Source organism: Pleurodeles waltl, chromosome 7 (assembly GCF_031143425.1).
Source record: "Pleurodeles waltl isolate 20211129_DDA chromosome 7, aPleWal1.hap1.20221129, whole genome shotgun sequence".
NCBI lineage: Eukaryota > Metazoa > Chordata > Amphibia > Caudata > Salamandridae > Pleurodeles > Pleurodeles waltl.
The window spans coordinates 1,491,864,770-1,491,890,578 of record NC_090446.1 but is presented as its reverse complement, the minus strand read 5'-3'; the positions used below and the strand labels follow the sequence as shown (position 1 = coordinate 1,491,890,578).

Genomic DNA, 25,809 nt, shown 5'->3' with positions numbered 1-25,809 from the left:
AAAGTACCCACCATACCCAGAGCCACTGTGATCACTCACTGCCACAGAAGTTAGATAGAAGGCCTCATATTACAATGGTATGGCACGCTTTCTAAGGGGCCTAAGTTTGAGCCACAAGGAAAAGGCACAGCTGTATCAAATGAGAGCTCACTTGTGTGGTGCATTAAGGGATTTATTTGTGTTTCAACCAAACCCTTTTATTATCATGTCTTCAAGGGTGTATGCACTTTGGAATATGAATGAACTTTGGAAGACGGATGAATAATGAACTAGCCCTAAGTACAAACAATAGGAATCCTTGTTTTCTTTGATAGGTACAACCACTAGGTCCCCAAAATACCTGCCTGTCTCATGGCATTTACTACATTAGGTCCACAAAGTGCATCATCTTAATTAATTCTTGATATTAATGTGTTCCTTGTCAGTTATGTGAATGTTGCTTCAAGCATCGTGCTCATGTGCCTTTGAAATTGGGCGAGGTTACATATTTTTCTATCAACTTCTCACGCCAATCTAGAAGCAGTAAAAAATAAAACTGCAGTGTAACAAGGAGGGTCAGTAAGCCAAATGTCAATGTGGGAAAATATGTGAATGAAGTAATCACTGCAAGTGCAAGGGGACATTCTAATTAAAGATTCAGAAGTGTGAGAGTGACAATAAAAGGAAGCAGCACATCGGACAGACAGCAAGCAAGAAAACACATATACCATATTCATAGTTCCCTTAATGTAAGCAATATCAGTAATGGAAGGATACAAGCTAAACAATCAGAACACTGTGAGATCAAAATGCTCATGGGCAGGACAAACACAAAAATAAGGGTGAATACCACTGAATCAAGAAGACACAACTGAGATAGATAACAATGCATTTCAATCATGAGCCAGTCACAATTCAAAGTCCACTTTATTTATAATATAAACAATAGGTCTGGCCAACAGATAGATAAAACTGTCTGTAGCCAACAAATAATGAGTACATTGCAATGCTGTCTCTGAATGAAACAGTACGGTTAGAAAAAGATCAAGGAAAGCCCTAGCAACTTCAACCCTACTTTATACCCTTATGCTTTCCAAAACCCCAAAACATTTAGGTCTTACTTGTAACCCAAATTAACACTTTATTAAACCCTATCTGCAACCCTTACTCTAACCCTCATCCTAAGCACCAACCCCGATCTCAATCCTAAGTACAATTGTCTTAATCATAATGTCTACATTTAGTCTAGCCATAAAATGTAAAAGCGCAAATCCTTTAACCTTAATCCTTCAATGAAAATATGTTTACAAAGTTTCATAAATTTTGTATATTTTACACAAAAAATATTCAAAAAGTACTTTCTTCAGCACATTTTCATTATTCATCTGTTTTATGTATGTTCCCTCCTCTACAGTTAGCCCATACCACCATACGAACAACACTCTGGTTACAAATGCAAGGAGGGATGCACACACATTTATGCCCATGCTTTTGGTTCACTGATATTGTCTCACCATCACCACTAATGCACAGTTGAAGACCCAGTGTATTTCCTATAAATTGCTGCAATCCATATTTTTTCATCCACAGAATGTCTCTTCTGCTTCTCCTACCCTCAGGCCTCCTTGAAAAATAATTGAATATACCTTGATTACAGAAGGTTGGATATTGTAGCTGGGTACTCTCAGTTTCTCTTGTGTCTTCAATAAACGGTTAACTTTAGCAGTGCTGGTCTTTGACTTAAGTCATGTGGAAGGTGGAGATATGACCACTGCAACTGAGAATCTGTAAATTATTGTTCATATTCTAATCCATGTTGTCCCATATTAAAGACTATCCAATCGAATAGTCCCGGGTAAAGGAATGGTATAGTACTGTGGTTCTTGACCTTTTGACATCTGTGGACCAGTGGCATAACAGATGCCCCTGCAGTCCTCACGGTGGGGGGGGAGCCCAAGCTCCAGGTGGCCTGCTCAGCTCAGTACACTGTACACGGGAGGCAGGCCCCTGACTGGGTCCAGGGGGAAGGGGGCCCCCACAGATACTTTGAAGGGGAGCCCCCTTAAATTCTGTTACGCCACTGCTGTGGACCCCCACTTTCTCATTACTGGAATCCAAGCAACCCCACTGAATCACTGGAATCTATATACTCACTCAAAATTACAGACACAAGCATTCATCAAACAAATACACAAATAATGACCTGAAGAAGAACTGGCGGTTGAACCTTCACCAACATCGCTCCTAAAGCATAGAACAACCTTCTACTACAAATAAGAGCTTCCTCCTCACTTCTTTCATTCTGCAAAAAATCTGAAGACCTAGTTCTTCGAGTAGTCCCACTAGGCACTAGGTGTGCCTAGACTCACACCTGCCTAGTTCCAGGAATTCATCCCCCTCATTGATAGTGCGCTCTACAAATCTACATATTAAGAAAAGTGGTGCTGCACACAACACAGTACCACTTTTCTTACACCCCTGGCCCCATCCCCACTAACGCCACCATGTGTGATCTGTATTTAAAGTAAAGCGCACCATGGCAGTAGTTAGGGGACGAGCATCATATTTTTTTACGTTAATCTGGAGATTTGCAGGATTAGCGTAACAAATGATGCCGCTAATCCTGCAAAGCCCATTGTAATCAATGGTGTGCCTCCTTTTAACGCCTGCTATGAGCAGGCGTGAAAAGTGCTGAAAACAATGATGGAAAGAAATCTCTTAGATTTCTTTGTGACATTTTTTTCAGCCCCCCCCAAATGGGGGGGATGCCCCCTTTGTATACATTATACCTGGCACAGGCATAATGTAGTGCAAAGAGTTACAAATTGGCGCAATGCATGCAATGTGCCACTTTGTAAGTATGGCGTGGGGATTTTGGCATCGTTAGGTCACTTTAGCGGAACAAAATGATGATAATGTGGCATAAGTAAGCGCTAGGGGCTCTTAAATATGCCCCTAAATATTTTATATAATTCTCAAACAGATATTGAAGAATCAAACTTTTAATTTTAATGGAAAGGTTGGAGCTTTTATAAATTCAATTGAATTGTCTATATTATAGTTTGATGCATTTACACTAATCCTCCAAATCAATCTGATGATATTAACTTAATTTTTAGCCTCCATTTTCAAATTCCAGAACATTTTAAATGTTTTAATTTTATATATTGCTCCTTATTTTTATATACTTAATTAATTTGTTAATATTATTTCATTTTATAAGCAGTCACAGACCACCTGAGTAGGCGTTGTGGACCCCCAGGTGTCCCTAGATCACAGGTTAAGAATCACTAGTCTAGTGGGGATCTTCATAGGCCTTAATATCTACATGCATTAAGGAATCTAAAAAAATGAAAGAGGCAACATATTCTCATGCACATCATTCATGGGCAACCCGAGATGGCATCTGCTAGCCCTAGCTTGCCCTTTTTGCGCCCATGGCACTATCCTTGCTACTCTTACTCCCAACGGTCATGAAGGCATGAGCAGGGCTGAAATGCAAACAGGACTCTTTCTTATACAGTTAATATTGATATTTCCCCCTTTTTGTCTACCCCTTACCCTGATGAGCATTTAGGAAACTGTTGTGTTGCTCCAAAATTTTCAGGAGCTAATCATGTGTACTGTGCTATTCAGACTTGACGACTTTCCAAATATTAGTAAGTCATTTTATCACTTAGCACATCAGATCCTCCTCCTAACGTCTTGGGTTCTGCAATAAACTGAAGGCCTGGCTCTTTGTATAAGCACCTTGGGGACCATACACCTGCCTCAGCGCCTGGATACTCTTCTAAGTGATTAGAATACTATACAATTCAACATAACATAATATTACATAATATAACATAAAAGCAATGATCATAGTTTGCTCTTTATATCTTCCCAGATGGATCTCAGAACAAATTCAATGATCAAACTTTTAACTTTTCCAAACTTTTTTTTGACATCATACAAATTTCCGCTAGTAAGTTTAAAAGACTCGGAATGTTCACCTTCAATAGCGTTTAGTTTGTTTTGACAGGTTAATGATTTATCTGACTTCACCTGACAACTCAACAGGTGACTAACCCAACTAGGATATAGGCAACAGAAAATTTGCCTCAGACAGCTGTTTTGCTTCACATGTTGGGAAACATTTGTTTGTAGAACACCAGAACTAGTTTCACTCTTGTGTACCAGCTTTCTACAATAATATATTTACAGGGAAGGGTGCCTGCCACCTTTCGGCAGCCATGATAAAAGACCTAAAATGCATGTTTGATGACTAGGACTTAGAACACACTCCTGGTAAAGCTCTGGAAGCTAGTCAACGAGTACGGCAACTCTACATTATACATTAGGAAATCATCATGAAGCTGCCTCACAGTACATGAAAGAGATCCTTGGCTTTCAAGCAACGCTCTGTACAGACATCTGTTGGATTTCAGGCTCAGTTGAGTTACTGGTGTCATCGGCAAAGACTCGACTGAGAACCGAAAGCAGTGACTGCTTATGGTGATGATTCTTCAGGTAGCCCATGAAAAAGTAGAGGAATGGGTTGATGCAGGCAGTGAAAAAGGCTAAAAAGTTAGCAAACTTAAATCCTGCTTTCCATGCTGCTTTTGAACCACGGGTCTTCTTCAGCAAGAGCAACACGTGGTGGGGGAGCCAGCAGACAAAAAAGACAACGACCACTAAAGTAACAAGCTTTAGGGCGCCTTTTGAGGTCTTCACCTTTTTCTGCTTCAAATGGGTAGCCAGAATTAGGTTACACACACTGATGATGACGACAGGGATAACAAAACTAATGATGAATCTGGTAACACGCAAAACATGCTCTTCTTCTTTACCTAGGCCTTTTGTGTATTTACAGTCAGTCCGTGACCCATTTTTATAGGTTTCGAAGTAAAAGGCATAAGGCATAGCCATAGCTGTTGCCAGTAACCACACCACAAAACAGATGATGGCACTAAGCTTGGTATTTCGGTGGATCCGGCACCAGATTGGGTTGGTCACCATGATGCAGCGATCAATGCTGATGATAATCAGTAGAAGGACACTGGCAAAGAGATTGAAGAACTTTATGAAGCTGTTGACCTTGCAAGCAGTCTTTCCAAAAGGCCAGTCAAATATCATGCCTTCTCTGATGGCACTGAAGATACGCGTGGCACAGAAGAAGAAGTCAGCCACAGCCAGATTCAGGTACCAGATTGTGCACACGGTCTTCTCCATTTTGAAGCCACCCAACCAGATCACGATGCCATTGCCGGCAATTCCCACAATGAAAATGATCGTGTTAGCAATGCTTGCAGCTATATGTATTCCTTCTGTCACTTCACTAGGATTATTGGCAGGTATTGTTAGCATATTGTAGGGTGTAGAGTTGTCAGCAGCCATTCCTTCCTGTCAGAATGAAAAGTTGGCATGACATCAGTCAACGAATAGGGACACAACATCACAACACCATTGCAACTAAAGAATCATCAAGACTCAGACTTACTCTGCCACTGGAATAATGTGTCAAATTAAGCAGCAGGATGAATAATTATAGAGGAAAGAGTAGGCATTCACTCTAGGCACTTGACCCCCGCATTAGAACTTGTATGTAGCAATTTTAACACACAAAAATACACAGAGTATAGCTCTGCTCCAACGAAGTAGATGTTTTAAGAACTAAACGTGTGGACATTCAGAAGATTCTATTACAAAATGTCATTTAACTGATTCGTTATTGCATGCACATGAACGCTACTTTATCAACATTGTATTTTTTAATATTGGAGTAAATTTGTTTCTGTAAATACATAATAGCACTCCGAATAAAGGAAGCTTCCATGTCCTCACGTCTTGCAATAAAAGATAGCCCTCTTGCGCTCTGTGTCCTAGTAGCATATCAGAGGATTTTCAGGTTTCTGAAAATACATGATTTCAGAAAGAAACAGCTGGGTGACCAGTATTGCACCTTACATAATAAGCACATGCATCTCTAAAAAGTACCACAGTTACCAAGACATCTGATGATAAAACAAGGTTTGGCAAAGCCAGTAGGTTTTACCTATGTAAATCATGTTGACTTTGTCAATTTTCTTTTCCTATTGCAGAGAAGTTGATCTGCTCTGCAATATAACGTAAAGTAAACCAAAAAAACACCATGACACAGACAATAGGTGAAACGTATTGGTTTTGCCAATGCTTTGTTAAGCAAGGCGTGACTATAGCGCAGGAAGTGATGAAGCCAGGGTAAAGGAGGGTTGAGCAAGTCCATTTCACTTGTGTCTCATCTGTGGGAAACAATGCGCTGACGGGAGAGCCGGGCTCCCCAAGCCCAAGTCTGACACATCGGCAACTCGAACCGGGCTTCACTCTGCGACGGAGAACGTGGAACGTTCTGGAAAGTCACGCCTCAACAACAGAATGAGATACCATATCAATTGAACACTGTGTGCTGCACCGACGAAAACAACACTCACATAAATTATTTTATTTATGACAGTGGTCGCATAGTGTGGCAGTACAGATAAAGGATATTGTCTAGGTACCATTCAGATAGCATATGCCCCTTATTATTCTAGCAGATGGACTGTTCCACTTGTGAGAATTATATAGACAAAAAAACAAAAACAAAATCAAGTCAAGAATGTCCAACCGCACCATGATGTTGTTTATTTACTCCAATCCTTTGCATTACAATGTAACTTGTGAATTCGTTTCTGTAACTCTCCAATAAGCGTATTACAACACTGTTAGAAATTGGATTTTTGGTTGGCAGTCAGGTTACCCTCTGTCCAAGCAAGAACCTTCACTTTAGTCAGGGTAAGTCACACACAATCCAAAATGAGCCTGTGCCCACCCTCTGGTAGCTTGGCACAAGCAGTCAGGCTTAACTTAGAAGGCAATGTGTAAAGCATTTGTGCAATAAATCATACAACACAATAATATAGCACCACAAAAATACACCACACATTGTTTAGAAAAATATATAATATTTATCTGGGTATTTGCTGGCCAAAACGATCAAAGATGCAATATGAATTTGTAAAGATATCACTGAAAAGTGATATAAAGTCTCTTAAGTCTTTAAAACTCAAACAAAGTCTCTTTCAAGCACAAAGTATCTGGTTTGGAGTGGAAAATCTCTGCAAAGGGCCGCAGAAGAAGAGATACGTGGAAAAATGGTGTGTGCGTCGATTTCTCCCCAGCACACACGGACTTGCGTCGTTATTTTTCATGCGGGGAAGTTGTGCGTCATTTTCCGGCGGGCGGACAGTCTCTTTCTGTGTGCCGTGGGGATTACCAGATGTCTCGGGGTCTGTGCGTGGATTCTCCTGCTTGTTTTCTGGCTGCACGTCATTCCGCTGGGCTGTACGTCGAAGTTTCGCTCTCACTGCAGGCGTCGCGTCGATTTCCCCTCTGGAAGTCGGGCTGCGTTGTCCTTGCGAGGCCGCGCGTCGAAGTTCCGGTCACCCTGAAGGCGGCTTGTCGATCAGCGTCGGTGTGCAGCATTTTTCTCACCGCGGAGCAAGCTGTGCGTCGAAATCTTCGGCGCACGAAGAGTCCAAATGAAAAAGAGAAGTCTTTTTGGGCCTGAGACTTCAGGGAACAGGAGGCAAGCTCTATCCAATCCCTTGGAGAGCACTTTTACAGCCAGACAAGAGTTCAGCAAGGCAGCAGGCCAACAGCAAGGCAGCAGTCCTTTAGAGAAAGCAGACAGGTGAGTCCTTTGATCAGCCAGGCAGTTCTTCTTGGCAGGATGTAGTTTCTGGTTCCGGTTTCTTCTCCAGCAAGTGTCTGATGAGGTAGGGCAGAGGCCCTGTTTTATACTAAATTGTGCCTTTGAAGTGGGGGTGACTTCAAAGAGTGTCTAAGAAATGCACCAGGTCCCCTTTCAGTTCAATCCTGTCTGCCAGGGTCCCAGCCGGGGGTGTGGAAGTCCTTTGTGTGAGGGCAGGCCCTCCACCCTCCCAGCCCAGGAAGACCCATTCAAAATGCAGATGTATGCCAGTGAGGCTGAGTACTCTGTGTTTGGGGTGTGTCTGAGTGAATGCACAAGGAGCTGTCAACTAAACCTAGCCAGACGTGGATTGACGGGCACAGAAAGATTTAAGTGCAAAGGAATGCTCACTTTCTAAAAGTGGCATTTCTAGAATAGTAATATTAAATCCGACTTCACCAGTCAGCAGGATTTTGTATTACCATTCTGGCCATACTAAATATGGCCTTCCTGCTTCTTTCAGATCAGCAGCTGCCACTTCAACAATGTATGAGGGCACCCCCAATGTTAGCCTATGAAGGGAGCAGGCCTCACAGTAGTGTAAAGACGAATTTAGGAGTTTTACACTACCAGGACATATAACTACACAGGTACATGTCCTGCCTTTCACCCACACACACCCTGCTCTAGGGGTTACCTAGGGCACACATTAGGGGTGACTTATATGTAGAAAAAGGGGAGTTCTAGGCTTGGCAAGTACTTTTAAATGCCAAGTCGAAGTGGCAGTGAAACTGCACACACAGGCCTGGCAATGGCAGGCCTGAGACAAGGTTAAGGGGCTACTGACGTGGGTGGCACAACCAGTGCTGCAGGCCCACTAGTAGCATTTAATCTACAGGCCCTAGGCACATATAGTGCACTCTACTAGGGACATACAAGTAAATGAAATAGCCAATCATGGATAAACCAATCAATAGTACAATTTACACAGAGAGCATATGCACTTTAACACTGGTTAGCAGTGGTAAAGTGCCCAGAGGTCAAAAGCCAACAACAACAGGTCAGAAAAAATTGGAGGAAGGAGGCAAAAAGTTTGGGGATGACCCTGTCAAAAAGCCAGGTCCAACATGACCCCCCTACCAGCCTAAAGCCAGGGGAGAATAATCACTATCCTGTACTTCCCTGTTTAAGGCGACAGAACAAGGATCCAGGCCCACAACAGCAGGGGCATGCTCCAGTTCTTCGCCTTCCTGACTCCAATTGGATCCCTCTGTCCATACTCTCAGGGCCCACTAAGCCAACCCATGGGGAACCTTTCTCCTTACCTGCGGATCCCATCTGTGCAGCACCTAACCTTACTTTAACAGATGTATCCCAGGAGCAGGATAGTACCACCAGGACCAACACAGTGGTGTTGCCCACTCTACCCCCGGGGTGTGACTCTTGTCCCCTCCCCAGGGATAACTCTGTCCACCTAGACAGCAAGCCACAGTGGTTACTGACAGCTGTCAGGGATGAGAGCCAGGCCCCAGGCCTCTCAAGGCTCTGCCACCACTGGGGCTGTGGAGAGTGAGGGGTGGTAGCCCCAGTTGCTGGGCACCCTTTAACCACTCTCCCTTCCACCAGGTCAGGGATGACAGCCTGAACCTGGTCCTCCCCTCTGGGGCTCCGTACCCTCCCTCCTGGAGCAGTACCCCCAGAGTCCAACCTGGTCTAGAAGCCGCCCTGCACCATTTCTCCACCAGTGCAGGGCTGTTAACCTGCAACTGGCCCTCCAACCTGGGGTCTGTACCTTCAGGTTGGACTAGGGCCTGAGGTGAGGCTTCCCTCCCCCTGCCCTCCCTTCTGGGGTCCAGCACCCTCCAACTAGGAGTGGCCTCCTCAGAAGACAACATGGTAGAGGCACTGTTATCAGTAGCACCCCCCTCCAGGTCCGGGGGACACCCTGAACCTGGTTATCCAACCCAGAGTCACCACCCTGAGGTTGAACCATTGCCTGGCATACCAGGACTTTCTGGGGGGCACACCTACCCCCCCACCAGGTCAGAGTTTAACCTCTGAACCCGGTTATCCAACCCAGAGTCACCACCCTGAGGTTGAACCATTGCCTGGCATGCCAGGACATCCTGGGGGCACACTCACCCCCCACAACGGACACCCCGTCCCCAAGGGCCACACAAGAGTCTGGTTGGTGCAGGTCTCCTGACTTTCGCCCATCCGGCAGAGTCTGGATCTCCCCCAAACCAGAAACGGTTTCACCTGGGTCATTTCTGGGGGGCTCTGCTCTCAGAGCTGACCCCTGACTCTCCAGGTCCTCCACTGGGGTCCGCAACCCCCTCTCAACCCTCTGTCTGGACTTCTGCACCCCCTCACTAGGAGTGGTACTGCCAGACACCAGAACTGTTGGGATGCTGACTACAGTCACCCCCCCAAGTTCTTCTGACACTATGGGGCTTCCCTCAAGAGGTGGCCCTACGGTACAGGCTAGGCTTCCCTCCTGGTGTTCCCTCATGGAACCCTCTAGGATCTGGGACCTACCTGGGACACTACAATCCTCTCCCACCTCACTTGGTTGGGAAACACTTAGACCACTTCCTTCAGGAGTACCCCCAAATGCCTCTTCAGACTCTCTGGTATTCACCCAGAAGTCTGCCTCCATTGTAAGTTCCCTGGGGTCAGGGAACTCACACTCCATCTGTTGTTGGCGTAGCTCTGGAAAATAAGGACCAGACATATGCTCTCCAGCAATTACATCACTCTGCCCTTCACATGTATTAACCACAGTACCCTTCACCCAACCATCCAGTGACTCAGCCTTGAAAAAGCACTCTACATCACCCTCCTGAGACTGGTGAGACAGTATCTGACTGTCCCTGACACTCAACCCATACTCTTCTGGGATGTCTCCACACTCTATATCCAGGACATCCACCAGGGGGGAACCCTTTTCCCTGTCACTCTCTTATAGAGCCAGTAAAGTGTCCCTCCCCCCAGTAGGAATATGACTCCCTGTGCCAGTTCCCCAATCCTTCTCAGGGATCCTGTGCATAACGGGAACTACCTCATACCTTTGAACCGCCTGGGGTGTGTCAACTCCCTTCTTCAAGTTGGGCACCACATCTCTGGGCTTGTGCACTTCTTCAGCAGTTCTGGATGCAAGATTTTTGCTGCCACCATCTGAACTGGATTCAGCCCTTCCGGCCTCCAGTTTCAGCATTTCACAGCTCAGCTCTTGAGCTACAATCCTTTCTTCTTCCAGGGCTAAGGCTCTTGCTGCCTCAGCCCTTTCAATAAAGTTATCTAGCCCCTCCAGATCCCGCTCTCGAGCTAGGGTATATTCATCTTTCACTGGTTCTCTTTCCTCATCTGAGTAGTCTTCCTCCTCATCTGAGAAGTCCTCCTCCTCATTTGAGGAGTACTTAGTCATTTGTTTTTTTGCTGCTTCTTCCTCTGCCCATCTTTCTTCCCCCCAGGGTATGTAGGTATCTAGCAGTTCCATCTTAGTAGATCTCCTTGATATAGGAAGGCCCCATTTTCTGCAAAGCCTCCTTAGGTCAGCCTTAGTGAGGTGTTCAGTAGGCACAAAGAATGACACACAGTAGATACCCATTCTCAATCTGATAAGGTATCACAGGCAAAAACCAAAATCCAAAGTCCAAAATATCAATAATATATCCAGGAGGACATCAGAGAACCAAAAGCAAAAAGATGAAAAATCAAGTTGACCTTCAACTGCGGGTAGGTAGTAAAATACTTAGCTACTGTATGTCACTGCACAAACACAAGTCCTATCCTCACCGCTGATCACCAATGTTAGAAATGGGGTCTTTGGTTGACAGTCAGGTTACCCCCTGTTCAAGCAAGGACCCTCACTCTAGTCAGGGTAAAAGAGAATCACCCTCAGCTAACCCCTGCTTACCCCCTTGGTAGCTTGGCAGAGCAGTAGGCTTAACCTCAGAGTGCTAGGTGTAAAGTATTTGTACCAACACACACAGTAACTTAATGAAAAACACTACAAAATGACACAACACCAGTTTAGAAAAATAGGAAATATTTATCTAAACAAAACAAGACCAAAATGACAAAAATCCGACATACACAAGTCAAGGTATGAATTTTTAAAGATTAAACTCAAAAATAGCGCTTAGAAACAAAAATGCTTTGATGAGATGTTAACACGGCGTCGTGACGGAGTCGTTTCCAACAAGCCGACACCGGCGGCGCCGGACACGGAGTTGTGTAGTCCCCCAAGTACAGTACCTTTAGTGAAGAGTGAAAACAAGACGATGCGCGAAGTCGGGGATCGGGGCGTCTGTGCGAAATGTTGAATCCGCGCACTTCAAGCGGTGTCGGTCACGACGTGGTGCGCGACTTCCACGGAGTCGCGGACTTCAGCTGGGCTGCTGCGGCGTCGGGCCTGCGAAGAGCGTTGCGTTCCAGTGAAGGTCCCGGCGTCGGGTGCAGGCGGCGTCACCGGATTCAGCAGCGGCATCGGTCCGGAGTCGTCCGAAGTCGATTTCCTTGGATTTCCACAAACTTTCCTTTCAAGGGCCCAGGGACTGGATAGGGAACCACTTGTCAGAGCAGGAGTCTCTCCAGAGACTCCAGGTGCTCGCAGAGAGAAGTCTTTGCTGTCCCTGAGACTTCAAACAACAGGAGGCAAGTTCTAAATCAAGCCCCTGGAGATTTCTTCACAAGATGGAAGGCACACAAAGTCCAGTCTTTGCCCTCTTACTCTGGCAGAAGCAGCACTGCAGGAAAGCTCCACAAAGCACAGTCACAGGCAGGGCAGCACTTCTTCCTCAGCTATCAGCTCTTCTCCAGGCAGAGGTTCCTCTTGGTTCCAGAAGTGTTTCTCAAGTCTGTAGATTTGGGTGCCCTTCATATACCCATTTTAGTCTTTGAAGTCACCTTTCTTCAAAGGGGACTCACACCTATTTGTGAAATCCTGCCTTGCCCAGGCAAGGCCTCAGACACACACCAGGGGGTTGGAGCCGGCATTGTCAGAGGCAGGCACAGTCCTTTCAGATGAGAGTGACCACTCCACCCCTCCCTCCTAGCAGAGATGGCTAATCAGGAAATGCAGGTTACACCCCAGCCCCCTTTGTGTCACTGTCTAGTGCGAGGTGAAAAACAACCCAACTGTCAAACTGACCCAGACAGGGAATCCACAAACAAGGCAGAGTCACAGAATGGTTTAAGCAAGAAAATGCTCACTTTCTTAAAGTGGCATTTTCAAACGCACATTCTTAAAATCAACTTTACTAAAAGATGTATTTTTAAATTGTGAGTTCAGGGACCCCAAACTCCACATGTCCATCTTCTCTCTAGGGTAATCTACACATTAATCATATTTAAAGGTAGCCCCCATGTTATCCTATGAGAGAGACAGGCCTTGCAACAGTGAAAAACGAAGTTGGCAGTATTTCACTGTCAGGACATATAAACCACATTACTATATGTCCTACCTTATCCATACTCTGCACCCTGCCCTTGGGGCTACCTAGGGCCTACCTTAGGGGTGCCTTACATGTAAGAAAAGGGAAGGATTAAGCCTGGCAAGTGGGTACACTTGCCAAGTCGAATTTACAGTTAGAACTGCGCACAAAGACACTGCAATGGCAGGTCTGAGACATGATTACAGAGCTACTTATGTGGGTGGCACAACCAGTGCTGCAGACCCACTAGTAGCATTTGATTTACAGGCCCTGGCACCTCTAGTGCACTTTACTAGGGACAGATAAACATGTGAGTTTGGGGTCTCTGAACTCACAATTTAAAAATACATCTTTTAGTGAAGTGGGTTTTTAGATAGTGTGTTTGAAAATGCCACTTTTATAAAGTAGGCATTTTCTTGCTTAAACCATTCTGTGCTTGTTTGTGGATTCCCAGTCTGGGTCAGTTTGACAGTTGGGCTGTTTGCACCTCTCTTTAGACAGTGACACAAAGGAAGCTAGGGTGTAGCCTACATATCCTGATGAACCATCTGTGCTAGGAGGGAGGGGATGAATGGTCACTCACACCTGAAATAGATTGTGCCTGCCCTCACACAATGCAGTCTCCAACCCCCTGGTGTGTGTGTGGGGCCTGGCCTGGGCAAGGCAAAATCTGGAACACAACAAAGACTTCTCTTGGAAGTAGGCCTACTTCAAAGGCAGAAAGAGGTATAAGAAAAGCCCCCAAAATCCCTGAAAATCAGATCACTTCTGTAATCAAGTGGAACCTCTGCCAAGGAGAAGAGCTGAAGAGCTGAGGAGAAGTGCTTCCCAGCCTGTGACTGTGCTTTGTGGAGCTATCCTGCAGTTGCTGCTTCTTCCTGTGAAACGGGACAAAAACTGGACTTTGTTGTGCATTCCTGCTTGTGAAGAATCTCCAATGGCTTGAACTGAGCTTACCTCCTATTGTTGAAGTCTCAGGGCCATCAAAGACTTCCCCTGCAAGCACCTGGACTCTTTGCTGAGACTCCTACCCTGCCAAGTGGTGCCCTATCCAGTTCCTGGGCCCTTGAAAGGTGAAGCTGGCAGACAAAGACTGAAAATCCATGCACAGACCGCAGTGTGAGGAAATTGTCGACGCACCTGATCAACAACACGCCACCATCTTTTTGGCTGAAATCAATGCTCCACCTGCATCACGGCTGGAAGCTCGATGCAACGTGGCTGGAGAAATGACACGCAACACCCGCTAATGGAGACTGATCACAACGCAAATCCCACACAGCACAGTTTGGTGATACCGTGGAACCAGATTTTCAACGCAACACCGCCTGGCATGACAAAACAACGCAAAGCCTGCCCGGACCGGAGGTGCCTGTCCGTATTGACGCATCCCTCTCTTGCGGGAGAAAAGAAACAACACACACTGACCCGACCGGAGGAGGAACAACGCAAGGTCTCGCTTGCGAGTGAGAAATCGACGCATCGCTGGCCTTTTTCGATGCACTCGCCCATGCAGCTTTATTTTGACACTACTCAGGTACCTTTGTTAAATAACAGCATTGTCACTGTTTTCCAAGGATTAAGACTCTTATTCTCTCAAGCAACTGGTCACCTCACCCACTCACTCAGCAGGACACACACTTGGCACCATTTTCACCTCCAGCAGCCACATCACCTTCACTCACACCACTGAACTCCACTGGACTGACCACCACTGCGTCCACTTCTCCTTTATGAAACCCCCCACCCACCACCAACAACACACTACACCCTACCGCAAGTGGAAAAAGATCTCCAAAGAACACCTGATCGTCAACCTCACACAAGCTCCACCTCCCATCACCAATGACCCCAACACTGCTGCCCACAACCTCACACAATGGCTAATAACCTGTGCAGGCTCCCTCGCCCCATTGAAAAGGAACAACACCCGCACCGTCAAGAACGCCCCCTAGTTCACCACAGAACTCCAAGCTTCCAAATGAGAATGCCGTAAAATTGAGAAAGCCTGGCGCCAAGAACCCTCAATGAGCAATTTCTACACCCTCAAAACAGCCATGCACAAACACCACCAACTCATCCGGACCACAAAACGGTCCTTCTACAAAGAACGCATAGGCAACAAGACACACAGCAGTAAGGAACTCTTTGCCATCATCAAAGAACTCACCAAACCCAAATCAAGCACCATTAACCCTCCACACTCCTAAAACCTCTGCAACTCCCTCTCCAACTACTTTCACCTCAAAATCGCAGACGTACACAACAGCTTCACAGCATCAGCACCCACCATCACCACCACTGACACAACCAACAACACAACCCCCTCCCACACCAACCAACTACACACCTGGACCCCCACCAACAACAAAGAAATCAACAAAACCATGGACTCCATCCACTCAGGCTCCCCTACAGACCCCGCCTCCACCACATGTTCAACAAGGCCAGCCAAATCATCGCTCTCCAGCTCTGCGTCGTCATCAACAATTCCTTCAACACTACAACCTATCCAGACGTTTGGAAGCACGCCGAAGTCAACGTGCTGCTCAAAAAACCCAAAGCAGACACGGAAGACCTCACAAACTACCGTCCCATCTCTCTTCTCCCCTTCCAGCAAAGGTCGCTGAGAAGATAGTCAACGCCCAACTATCTCACTTCTCAGAAGAAAACAACATACTCAACGCCTCACAGTCTGGATTCCGCAATAACCAAAGCACTGAGACAGCCCTCATCGCCTGCACAGGCAACATCAGGACCAGAGTGGACAAGGGCGTGACCGTCGCCCTCATCCTCCTAGACCTCTCTGCAGCATTCAACACTCTATGCCACCAGACCCTCCGCGCACACCTTTTTGACTCTGGAATTCGACACAAGGCCCTGGACTGGATCACCTCCTTCCTCGCCGAAAGAACCCAAAGAGTTCGCCTCCCTCCCTTCTGGTCTCCAGCCACCAAGATCATCTGCGGGATCCCCCAAGGATCCTCCCTCAGCCCCACACTCTTCACCATCTACATGGCCCCTCTCGCCAATATCCTCCGCCCCCAGGGAATCACCATCATCTCTTACGCAGACGACACCCAGCTCATCATCTCCCTAACAAGGAACCCAGCCACCACCTAGATAAACCTGCACGCCGGACTCCTCGACCTCGTCAAATGAATGACAGCAAGCCACCTCAAACTTAACTCAAACAAAACAGAAATCATCATCGTCGGCCCCAACAAGACAGCATGGAACGAGTCATGGTGGCCCACCACCCTCGGACCACCCCCAACACCTACCGCCCTCGCACACAACCTTGGCATTGTTCTAGACTCATCTCTCTCCATGGCCCAGCAAATCAATACCATATCGTCCTCCCGCTTCAACACCCTTCGCATGCTACGCAAGACTTTCAAATGGATTCCTTTAGAAACAAGAAAAACAGTCACCCACGCCCTCATCAGCAGCAGACTGGACTACGACAATGCCCTCTATGCAGGGACCACAGCCAAGCTTCAAAGAAAACTCCAGCGAATTCAAAACGCAGCTGCACGTCTTATCCTCAACCTCCCTTGCCACAGACACATATCCACCCACCTCAGATCCCTACACTGGCTGCCCATCAGCAAAAGGATCAGCTTCAAAGTCCTCGTCCACGCTCACAAAGCCCTCCACGACACTGGACCGGCCTACCTCAACGAACGGGTAAACTTCCACATAGCAACTCAACAGCTCCGCTCCACTGACCTTGCCTTCGCTACAGTCCCCCGCATCCAATGCACCACCTCCGGCAGCAGATCCTTCTCCCACCTCGTTGCCAAGACCTGGAACTCCCTCCCTACCACCTACGTAAGACCCAGGACCTCCTAACCTTCAGAAAGCACCTCAAGACATGGCTTTTTGAGCAGTAACCGGCAACCCACCTCCCCCCCACAGTGCCTTAAGACCCCAAAGGGTGAGTAGTGCGCTTAAGATTTTTTTTTGATTGATTGATTAATTGATAACTGGACTTGTGTATGTTGGATTTTTGTTGTTTTTGTCTTGATTTGTTTAGATAAATATTCCCTATTCTTTTAAACCTGTGTTGCATCATTTTGCAGTGTTTTCACTGAATTACTGTGTGTGTTGGTACAAATACTTTACACATTGCTTCTGAAGTTAAGCCTGCCTGCTCGTGCCAAGCTACCAAGGGGGTAAGTGGCGATTAACTGAGTGTGATTCTCCTCTACCCTGACTAGAGTGAGGGTCCTTGCTTGGACAGGGGGGAACCTGACTGCCAACCAAAGACCCCATTTCCAACAACTCCCTTTGACAGTGATGGGTACAGTGACAGTGGCCAAAATGGTGCTCCTGCATGCCTGCTATATCTGTTTACCAACACAAGGGTGGTATTAGGGAGAATGCTCTTTACTGACCTCAAAACAATCCTATCAGAACTAATGTCAGGCAGAGACTGGGTGGTTTGGTGAAACTCTACTTACCCTTAGATGTAGGAGGTCTGGGAGTGTATGTTAGACCTGGCATCATTGGTGTGGTATTCCTCCAAACTTTTTGCCTTCAAGGCTGTTTACTGAATTAGTTTTTGTTGACTTTAGGAATCCGTGAAAATTATTACTGCTAGCTAGTGCTAATGTGCTTGTGCTCCCTTCAAACATGGAAAGAATGACCTTGACATAATCAGCACATTTAATTGACTTGTAAGTCCCTAATAAATGGTACTAAATGTACACAGGTCCTATAAATCAATTGCTACTAGTTGATCTGTTGTGTCACCCACCTATGTAGCTTTTTAAAACTGGTTTCAGGTCTGGCACTGCAGCCTGTAGTGCAGTATTAAACTACAATTTCGACTGTGCAAAATAAACCTTTTGCCAGACCTAAACCTCCTTTTTTAACACCTTTATGTCACCACAAAAGTAGGCCCTAGAGGCTCATAGGACAGGGTACATTGTATTAAAAAGTAGGTCATGTGTACTTATGTTTTACTTGTCATAGCCATGAAAAACTGCTAAAGTCAATTTTCATTCTTGCAAGACCTATCTCCTCATTGACCAACACTTAATAAGTGTTAACTTTGGATTGGGAGCAGATAGGTATATGCTGCTTACACTCAAATCAATTAAAATTTAAATCCTCTTTAATGATGAAGTCAGGTTTCAATTTAGAATTCTCAAAATACCACTTCTAAAAAGTTGACATTTTCTTATTCCAACCACCTGCCCCTTTTGCTAGTCTCCTGGTTCACATGACTGTAAATGCCATGTCAATAGAGTTTGTGTATTGCTTCCAAACACTAACATAAAGGGGACTAAGGTGGGTACAAGATGGGAACAGGATGAGTTATCCATCCCCACATAAACTTCAAAAGCTTTGCCTCCTGCACACACTAATGAACCTGACACCAGACCTTCCATGCCTTTAGTCACGTCCATACAAATTGATCCTTGATAGGGCCAGGAAACCAACTTTCCAGAGCCAGATATGGGGGTAGGGCAGAGAGTCCTCCCACAAAAAGGCTGGCAGCAGGTATAAATATTGGACTTCCAGAGCCACTTATCAGAACACTCCTGGACTTGTGGAAGTTACAGAAGGCTTGTCTTGCTGCCCTGCTGCTTTAAGGACTGCATTCTTCTCTGTGAAGGAAAATATGACCTGCTTGCTACCCAGAGTGAATCAAAAGGTCTGTTGACTGACCTCCTGTGTGAGCTACAGGGACACGACAAGCATAAGAGACCTCCCTAAAACTACCCAGCTGACTTGCTGCAACTGTACCTGCCTGGTTCTGCAGCTGAACCTGACTGAGCCCTGCTGCTGGCCTCTGCCTGGGTGAGTCCTGATCCCCAAGTGCCTCACAGGTCCTGGACCATTTGCTGGCATCAGAGAGAACTCCTCCTTGCCTAACTGAAGGTTTCATCAAATCCAGGGCGAGGCAGCACAGATCCCTGCAAACCCTCAGCATGTAGCTGAAAGCATCAACGTAAATGGCAAGTGCAACACAGAGCCTCACTGCACAGCTGAAAGCTTCATCAGAACCAACACCCAGCAAAGCAAAGCCTTGTCGCAAAGCTGAGAGCTTCATTAGAACTGACACCTGTGAGAAACTGGGGCTGATTGCAGAGGCCCCCTAACTTTTTGCCCCCATTTTCCACTTTATGCTGGTGTTTTCCTGACTCTGATGGTGCCCTGGGTACTGCTAACCAGTCCCAGGGCCTGTGCTCTGTGTAAAATGGATATGCAAATTAGGCTAATTATAATTGGCTAAGTTAACCTACCTATAAGTCCCTAGTATATGGTAGGGCATGTAGGTTTAGGGACCACAGCATAGGTGGTGCACACCTAGGTGCATTGCTGAGGTGCCCAGTGTCATTTTAAAAGCAAGCCTGCCTTGCTGGCTGCTTTTAAATTAAAGTTATATGCAAATTCGACTTTGGAATTAAAGGTACTTCCAAAGTCTTAAACTACCTTATTTTTACATATAAGTCACCCCTAAGGTGTGCCCTATGTGCCCCTAGGGCTGGGTGCCATGTAACTATAAGCAGGGACTTTATAAAAATAGATTTATAAGCCCTGGTGAGGTAAAAACAGCCAAATTCGTTTTTCCCTCATTGAAGTAAATGGCCTTCATAGGCTAGAATGGGCAGACTTTATTTAAAATTTTAAAGTCTCCTTAAATGTTACATACCAAGAATTTGGTATCAAATTGATTGTTATAATAAATCCCACAACTTCCAGTTGTTGGATTTAATATAACTAGTGCAGGTAAAAAGTTTAGACTTTACCTAAAAAGTTGCCAATTTCAGCTCTGCATTGTTTTTGCTGCTGTGCTCTGATTGGCCAGCCTGCAGCAGCTTCTGCCAGGCTACTTTAATGAGGTGTGAAGTGGCCTGACTTCACACAAAGGAATGTGCTTGGGGGAGAGAATCTCCCCTCAGCAGATGGGGAAGCAGGAAGGGGGAGGGCTGCCAAACTGGTCTTCAAAGGCAGAGAAGGACATCTGGAGCACCCAGCAACACCCCCACATCCTGCAACCCCAGACAGCTAGGTGCCCCCTTGATTAGATTAGGAGAGGGCAGGAGAGGGGTGTGTTTATGATTTTTAGCCACACCAGTGGGTGGGCTCAGCCAGATCTCTCCTCCAAAAATCAGATTCATCCATTTTGGATTTTTAGAGACTATTGCCTTCTGGGATGGATTTTTGCCACACTTCCCAGGAAGTGGTCATCACAGGGGGACGACCCTGTCCCTGATTGGAGGACCAGGGCCCCCCTGCTTTTCACCCAGGAGCAAGGATAAAACTGGCAGACCTGCACCCACGCCTCAGATCCCCACCAAATTTCAAGAAGAAAGAACTACAAGGAGAAGAAGGACTGCCCTGCTGGACCCCTGGCCTGCACCTGGACCCTGCACTCAGAAAGACTGCACCAGCTGCACACTTGGGCTTCACCACAAGAAGGACTTTGCCTGGCTTCCACTGGTTCAAGGAGGGACTCCCTGTTTGCTACAGGTGAAAAATTGCTATCCAGAGTCCCCTGCACCAACTCCTGAAAAAGTGACCAGCTGACCACTGTCCAGTGGCCAAAAAGGAGTTTGCGCCAGGTGTATTCTGGGAGTTGAAGTCCGCACTTCCCAAGGACCATCACAGAACTTCTGGACCCTTGGGGTGAGCTGTGGACCCCAAAAGAACCCTAAAAGAACATCTGGGTGAAGCCCCAGAAGTTTGGAAAAGATTGGAGAATTTTTGAAAAAAAGCTCCATAAAGTGACCGACCCGACGCGGAAATTCTAGCCGGCTTGCCTCAACCGCGACCCGGCCTGACTTCGTGGTTCGTCCCGGTCAAGAAAAACATCCGAAAAAGAGACTAAGTCCGAACGTAAAAAGTTGACCGGGACCTTCCAGCCATCGTATCCGAGAAGGGCTCCACGGACGTCGGATCAAGATCCAGGTTTACCCCGGTCGAAGGATTTTCATCTCGAAAAAACAACTAAGTCCGAAGGTAGAAATCACCACCGAGGAAACCGACTTCGCGTATCCGGACAAGGGCTCCAGGAGGTCGGATCCAACTGGCAGGTTCGTCCCGGTGAAGAAAAACTTCAAAATAAAGACTAAGTCAGAAGGTAACTTTTTAACCGAGGCTTCCCGCGACCTGTAGCCGAGCAGGGCTCCATCGCGGTCGGCCTGAAAGTTTGACTTTGCCCCGGTCCTGGTGCAACCAGATGACCCGATTGGCGCTTTTTGTTTCTAAGCGCTAGAAAATAATAATACTTTAAAAATTCATATCTCCGGTTCCCCTGAACCGATTTTAATCGTTTTTGTGTCATTTTAAAGATAAAAATATAAGCTATTTTTATAAATTGGTTTTGGATTTTTAGACTGTTTCCTGTGTTTTATTTAATTACTTTTTTGTGATATTTGAATGCTTTACACTTTGTCTCCTAAGTTAAGCCTTGACGCTCGATGCCAAGCTACCAAGGGTAGAGCTGGGATTAATTTATTGAGACCTAACTGTACTTACGTGGAGGTTTGTGGCTTGTTGCTAGGTGTAGGTACCTACCTGCCCTACCAATAACCCATTTTCCAACATAATTGGAAGCAGCGACGGGATCCTGTACTTGTGTTCAATATCACGTTACAGTTTTAGATAAAACAAATTAAAAATCCTTTAAATTGTCCTAGTGCAAAAATAGTTTTTAATTTTTAATTTTAAATTTTTAAAAAAAATTAATTTGGATTAATTTCAATTATTGAATTTTTGTAATTTTTCTAAATTCTTGTTTCCAATTTTTGCAAAAAGTTTTTGTTGACACAAAACTAGGGAACCATGATGCTTGATCTGGCTAGCCTACCCACACTGACAGTAGTCCAGCTTAGGGGGTTGTGTATTGAGAGGGGGTTGCCTGCAACCACTAATCTCAGGAAGGAAATCCTGATTAAATCCCTGACAGCATGGGCTGAGGCCCAAGAGGTAGAGACAGAGGAAGCTCCAGAGGAGGAACCAAAAGAGGATGATGCTAACTCTAACCACTCAGGGGAGGAAAGGCATCAGACCCCAAGTGAGGAAGAGGAGGAACGGTCCTCACTGGACACAGTCACTAGGGGCAGACCCAAAGCTAGTGGTAGGAAGAGGGTCCTTTCAGGAGGAGAGAACCCATCCATCAGGGAGAGAGAGCTGGAAGCCCAGCTAGCCTACATAGCTTTGGAGGCAGATAAGCTTGCCCTAGAAAAAAAGAAGTGGGCAAGCAAAGAAAAAAAAGATGGAAGCAGCGATAAAGAAGCTGAGGTGTCCATGGGTGGGGGAGTTTGCCCCAGATTACCCAAGGGGGTGGTTCCTGCTTATGTAGAGGGGGATGACATAGATAAGTGGCTAGGGGCCTTTGAGAGGGCACTCCAAATGAGAAGGGTTAGGCCTCAATACTGGGGTTCCCTTTTGTGGGAGTTGGTCCCCAACTCAGGGAGGGATAGGCTTCTGACCTTAAGGGGGGAGGAGGCAGATTCATACCCTAGTATGAAGAGGTGCTTAGTCAAGAAGTTTGGTCTGACCCCAGAGCAATATAGAATGAAGTTCAGGGACACCCAGAAGGTCAGTACCCAGTCTTGGGTTGACTTTGTGGACACCTCACTAAAGGCACTAGAGGGCTGGATTATTGGCAACAAAGTAAATACTTATGAGGGGTTATACAATCTGATCATGAGAGAGCACATCTTGACCAATTGTATCCAAGAAAGGTTACGCCAGCATCTAGTGGACTCTAAGCTGACCAACCCTAGAGAGCTAGGGGAGGCAGCTGATGAGTGGTTGAGAACCAGGGTGGTTGTCAAGTCCCAGGGGGGAGACTCCAAGAAGGGGGGGACAGGTCCCCAAAAACCTAAGGAGGGAGGTGGTAAGCCCACCACAGAGACTCCCTCTGTACCCCAGAACCCTAAGAAGGAGGAGAGTAAATCCCACTCCCAATCTGACATGCAGAGACAGGGAGACCCAGGGTTAAAAAAGCTCTTGGACAGTAGGGCTTGCTTTGACTGTCAGCAGACAGGTCACTTCAGAGGAGATGCAGCCTGTCCAAAGAAAGTGGTTAGCACTGGGCTGTCCAGTGTAGCCATAGAGGAGGATTCCTCAGATGATGAAGTCCTCCTAGCATTGTGCTGGGAGACAGGACCAGATGGTAAGCTGGTGATCCCTGAGGGTGGGAGTAGGCACTTCCACCACATTCAAGTGAATGGGATCCCTACCACTGGCCTGAGAGACACCTGTGCCAGTCACACTGTAGTGAGTGACCGGTTAGTGACCCCAGACATGTATGTCCCAGGAAAGACAAAGAAAGTCAGGATAGCCACAGGGGAGGTCACCTCCAAACCTGTAGCCATAGTGCCCTTAGAGAGGGAGGGTATCCTTGACTGGATTAGGGTGGTAGTCAGTGCTGACCTCCCCCTAGATTGTATCCTGGGCAATGACCTCCCAGAGGTGAGTCTGGTCACAGATGGGGTGGTCGCCCAAGGCGCCCCCCCAACCCAAAGTCCTGGGGAGTCAGTCCCTACAGTTAGGAGACAGGGGTCCCCAAGAAAAGGAAAGAAGAAAAGGAAGGGTAGGCCACTCTTAAAGAGAGTTCCAGGGAGCCAAAGGCCTTCTGCCCCAGTAGGGGGGGAGCCCAGAGTTGGCACTGGTGAGGCCTCACCTGACCCCAAGGAAGTCCTGAGTAGTCAGGCAGCTGTCCAGATGCAAGGTGTTGCCCCTGCACTGACAGAAGGGAGAGTGGAAGGAGGGTGTCTGCCACAGGAGGTGGTAGCCCCCCACTCTAGACAGCAAGAGGGGTGCCAGGACCCTAAAGATGCCCCTAAAGCAGCTCAGCCACCTGTCAGTGGAGAGCTTAGGGTGTGGTTCTGGGTACTGACAGCTGTCAGTAGCCTCTGCTGGGTGCTAGCCTTTCTGGCAGCACTGTACTTGGCCTGGGAGGCAGACCCCAGGGCCAATAGCAAAGTAGGCCCCCTGACCCTATTGGTCATGGTGGGGTTGCTCAAGTGTTGGGTGACTTCTTTGGGTAAGCTAGGTGTTGCCCTAGCAAAGTTAGGAGTAGGGGAGGTGGGCACCTCACTACCCAAGTTGGCAGAGAGAGAGGAGGAAGACCCCCCTAGAGGGAAGTTTCAGTTTGGGTTGGGTCCTTTTACTGTTGGGATGGCTTCACTACCCAGAGGGAGTGACCCTGACAGGAGGATATAAGGCAGAGTAGGCCCTGCAAAGGGACAGCCAGTTTTCTTCACTGTCTTCCTCGCCTAACAAGCCAGGAAGACTCTCCCAGGGTTGGGCTGAGTCTCCTGGGCGTGTGGGCTGGGGGGGGGTTGTGTGAGAAACTGGGGCTGATTGCAGAGGCCCCCTAACTTTTTGCCCCCATTTTCCACTTTATGCTGGTGTTTTCCTGACTCTGATGGTGCCCTGGGTACTGCTAACCAGTCCCAGGGCCTGTGCTCTGTGTAAAATGGATATGCAAATTAGGCTAATTATAATTGGCTAAGTTAACCTACCTATAAGTCCCTAGTATATGGTAGGGCATGTAGGTTTAGGGACCACAGCATAGGTGGTGCACACCTAGGTGCATTGCTGAGGTGCCCAGTGTCATTTTAAAAGCAAGCCTGCCTTGCTGGCTGCTTTTAAATTAAAGTTATATGCAAATTCGACTTTGGAATTAAAGGTACTTCCAAAGTCTTAAACTACCTTATTTTTACATATAAGTCACCCCTAAGGTGTGCCCTATGTGCCCCTAGGGCTGGGTGCCATGTAACTATAAGCAGGGACTTTATAAAAATAGATTTATAAGCCCTGGTGAGGTAAAAACAGCCAAATTCGTTTTTCCCTCATTGAAGTAAATGGCCTTCATAGGCTAGAATGGGCAGACTTTATTTAAAATTTTAAAGTCTCCTTAAATGTTACATACCAAGAATTTGGTATCAAATTGATTGTTATAATAAATCCCACAACTTCCAGTTGTTGGATTTAATATAACTAGTGCAGGTAAAAAGTTTAGACTTTACCTAAAAAGTTGCCAATTTCAGCTCTGCATTGTTTTTGCTGCTGTGCTCTGATTGGCCAGCCTGCAGCAGCTTCTGCCAGGCTACTTTAATGAGGTGTGAAGTGGCCTGACTTCACACAAAGGAATGTGCTTGGGGGAGAGAATCTCCCCTCAGCAGATGGGGAAGCAGGAAGGGGGAGGGCTGCCAAACTGGTCTTCAAAGGCAGAGAAGGACATCTGGAGCACCCAGCAACACCCCCACATCCTGCAACCCCAGACAGCTAGGTGCCCCCTTGATTAGATTAGGAGAGGGCAGGAGAGGGGTGTGTTTATGATTTTTAGCCACACCAGTGGGTGGGCTCAGCCAGATCTCTCCTCCAAAAATCAGATTCATCCATTTTGGATTTTTAGAGACTATTGCCTTCTGGGATGGATTTTTGCCACACTTCCCAGGAAGTGGTCATCACAGGGGGACGACCCTGTCCCTGATTGGAGGACCAGGGCCCCCCTGCTTTTCACCCAGGAGCAAGGATAAAACTGGCAGACCTGCACCCACGCCTCAGATCCCCACCAAATTTCAAGAAGAAAGAACTACAAGGAGAAGAAGGACTGCCCTGCTGGACCCCTGGCCTGCACCTGGACCCTGCACTCAGAAAGACTGCACCAGCTGCACACTTGGGCTTCACCACAAGAAGGACTTTGCCTGGCTTCCACTGGTTCAA

The 25,809-nt window shown here is 46.8% G+C and overlaps 1 protein-coding gene across 1 annotated transcript in view; it reads right to left on the bottom strand.

Moving 5' to 3' along the window:
- Positions 1-893: 893 nt before the first annotated feature.
- LOC138246561 (chemerin-like receptor 1) overlaps positions 894-25,809 on the bottom strand; it is a 39,024-nt gene continuing 14,108 nt past the window's right edge. The window contains exon 2 of the mRNA XM_069201239.1: positions 894-5,361. Within this exon, the coding sequence (XP_069057340.1) occupies positions 4,369-5,355 (987 nt within the window). The 5' untranslated portion in view covers positions 5,356-5,361 and the 3' untranslated portion in view covers positions 894-4,368. The remainder of the gene's footprint in view (positions 5,362-25,809) is intronic.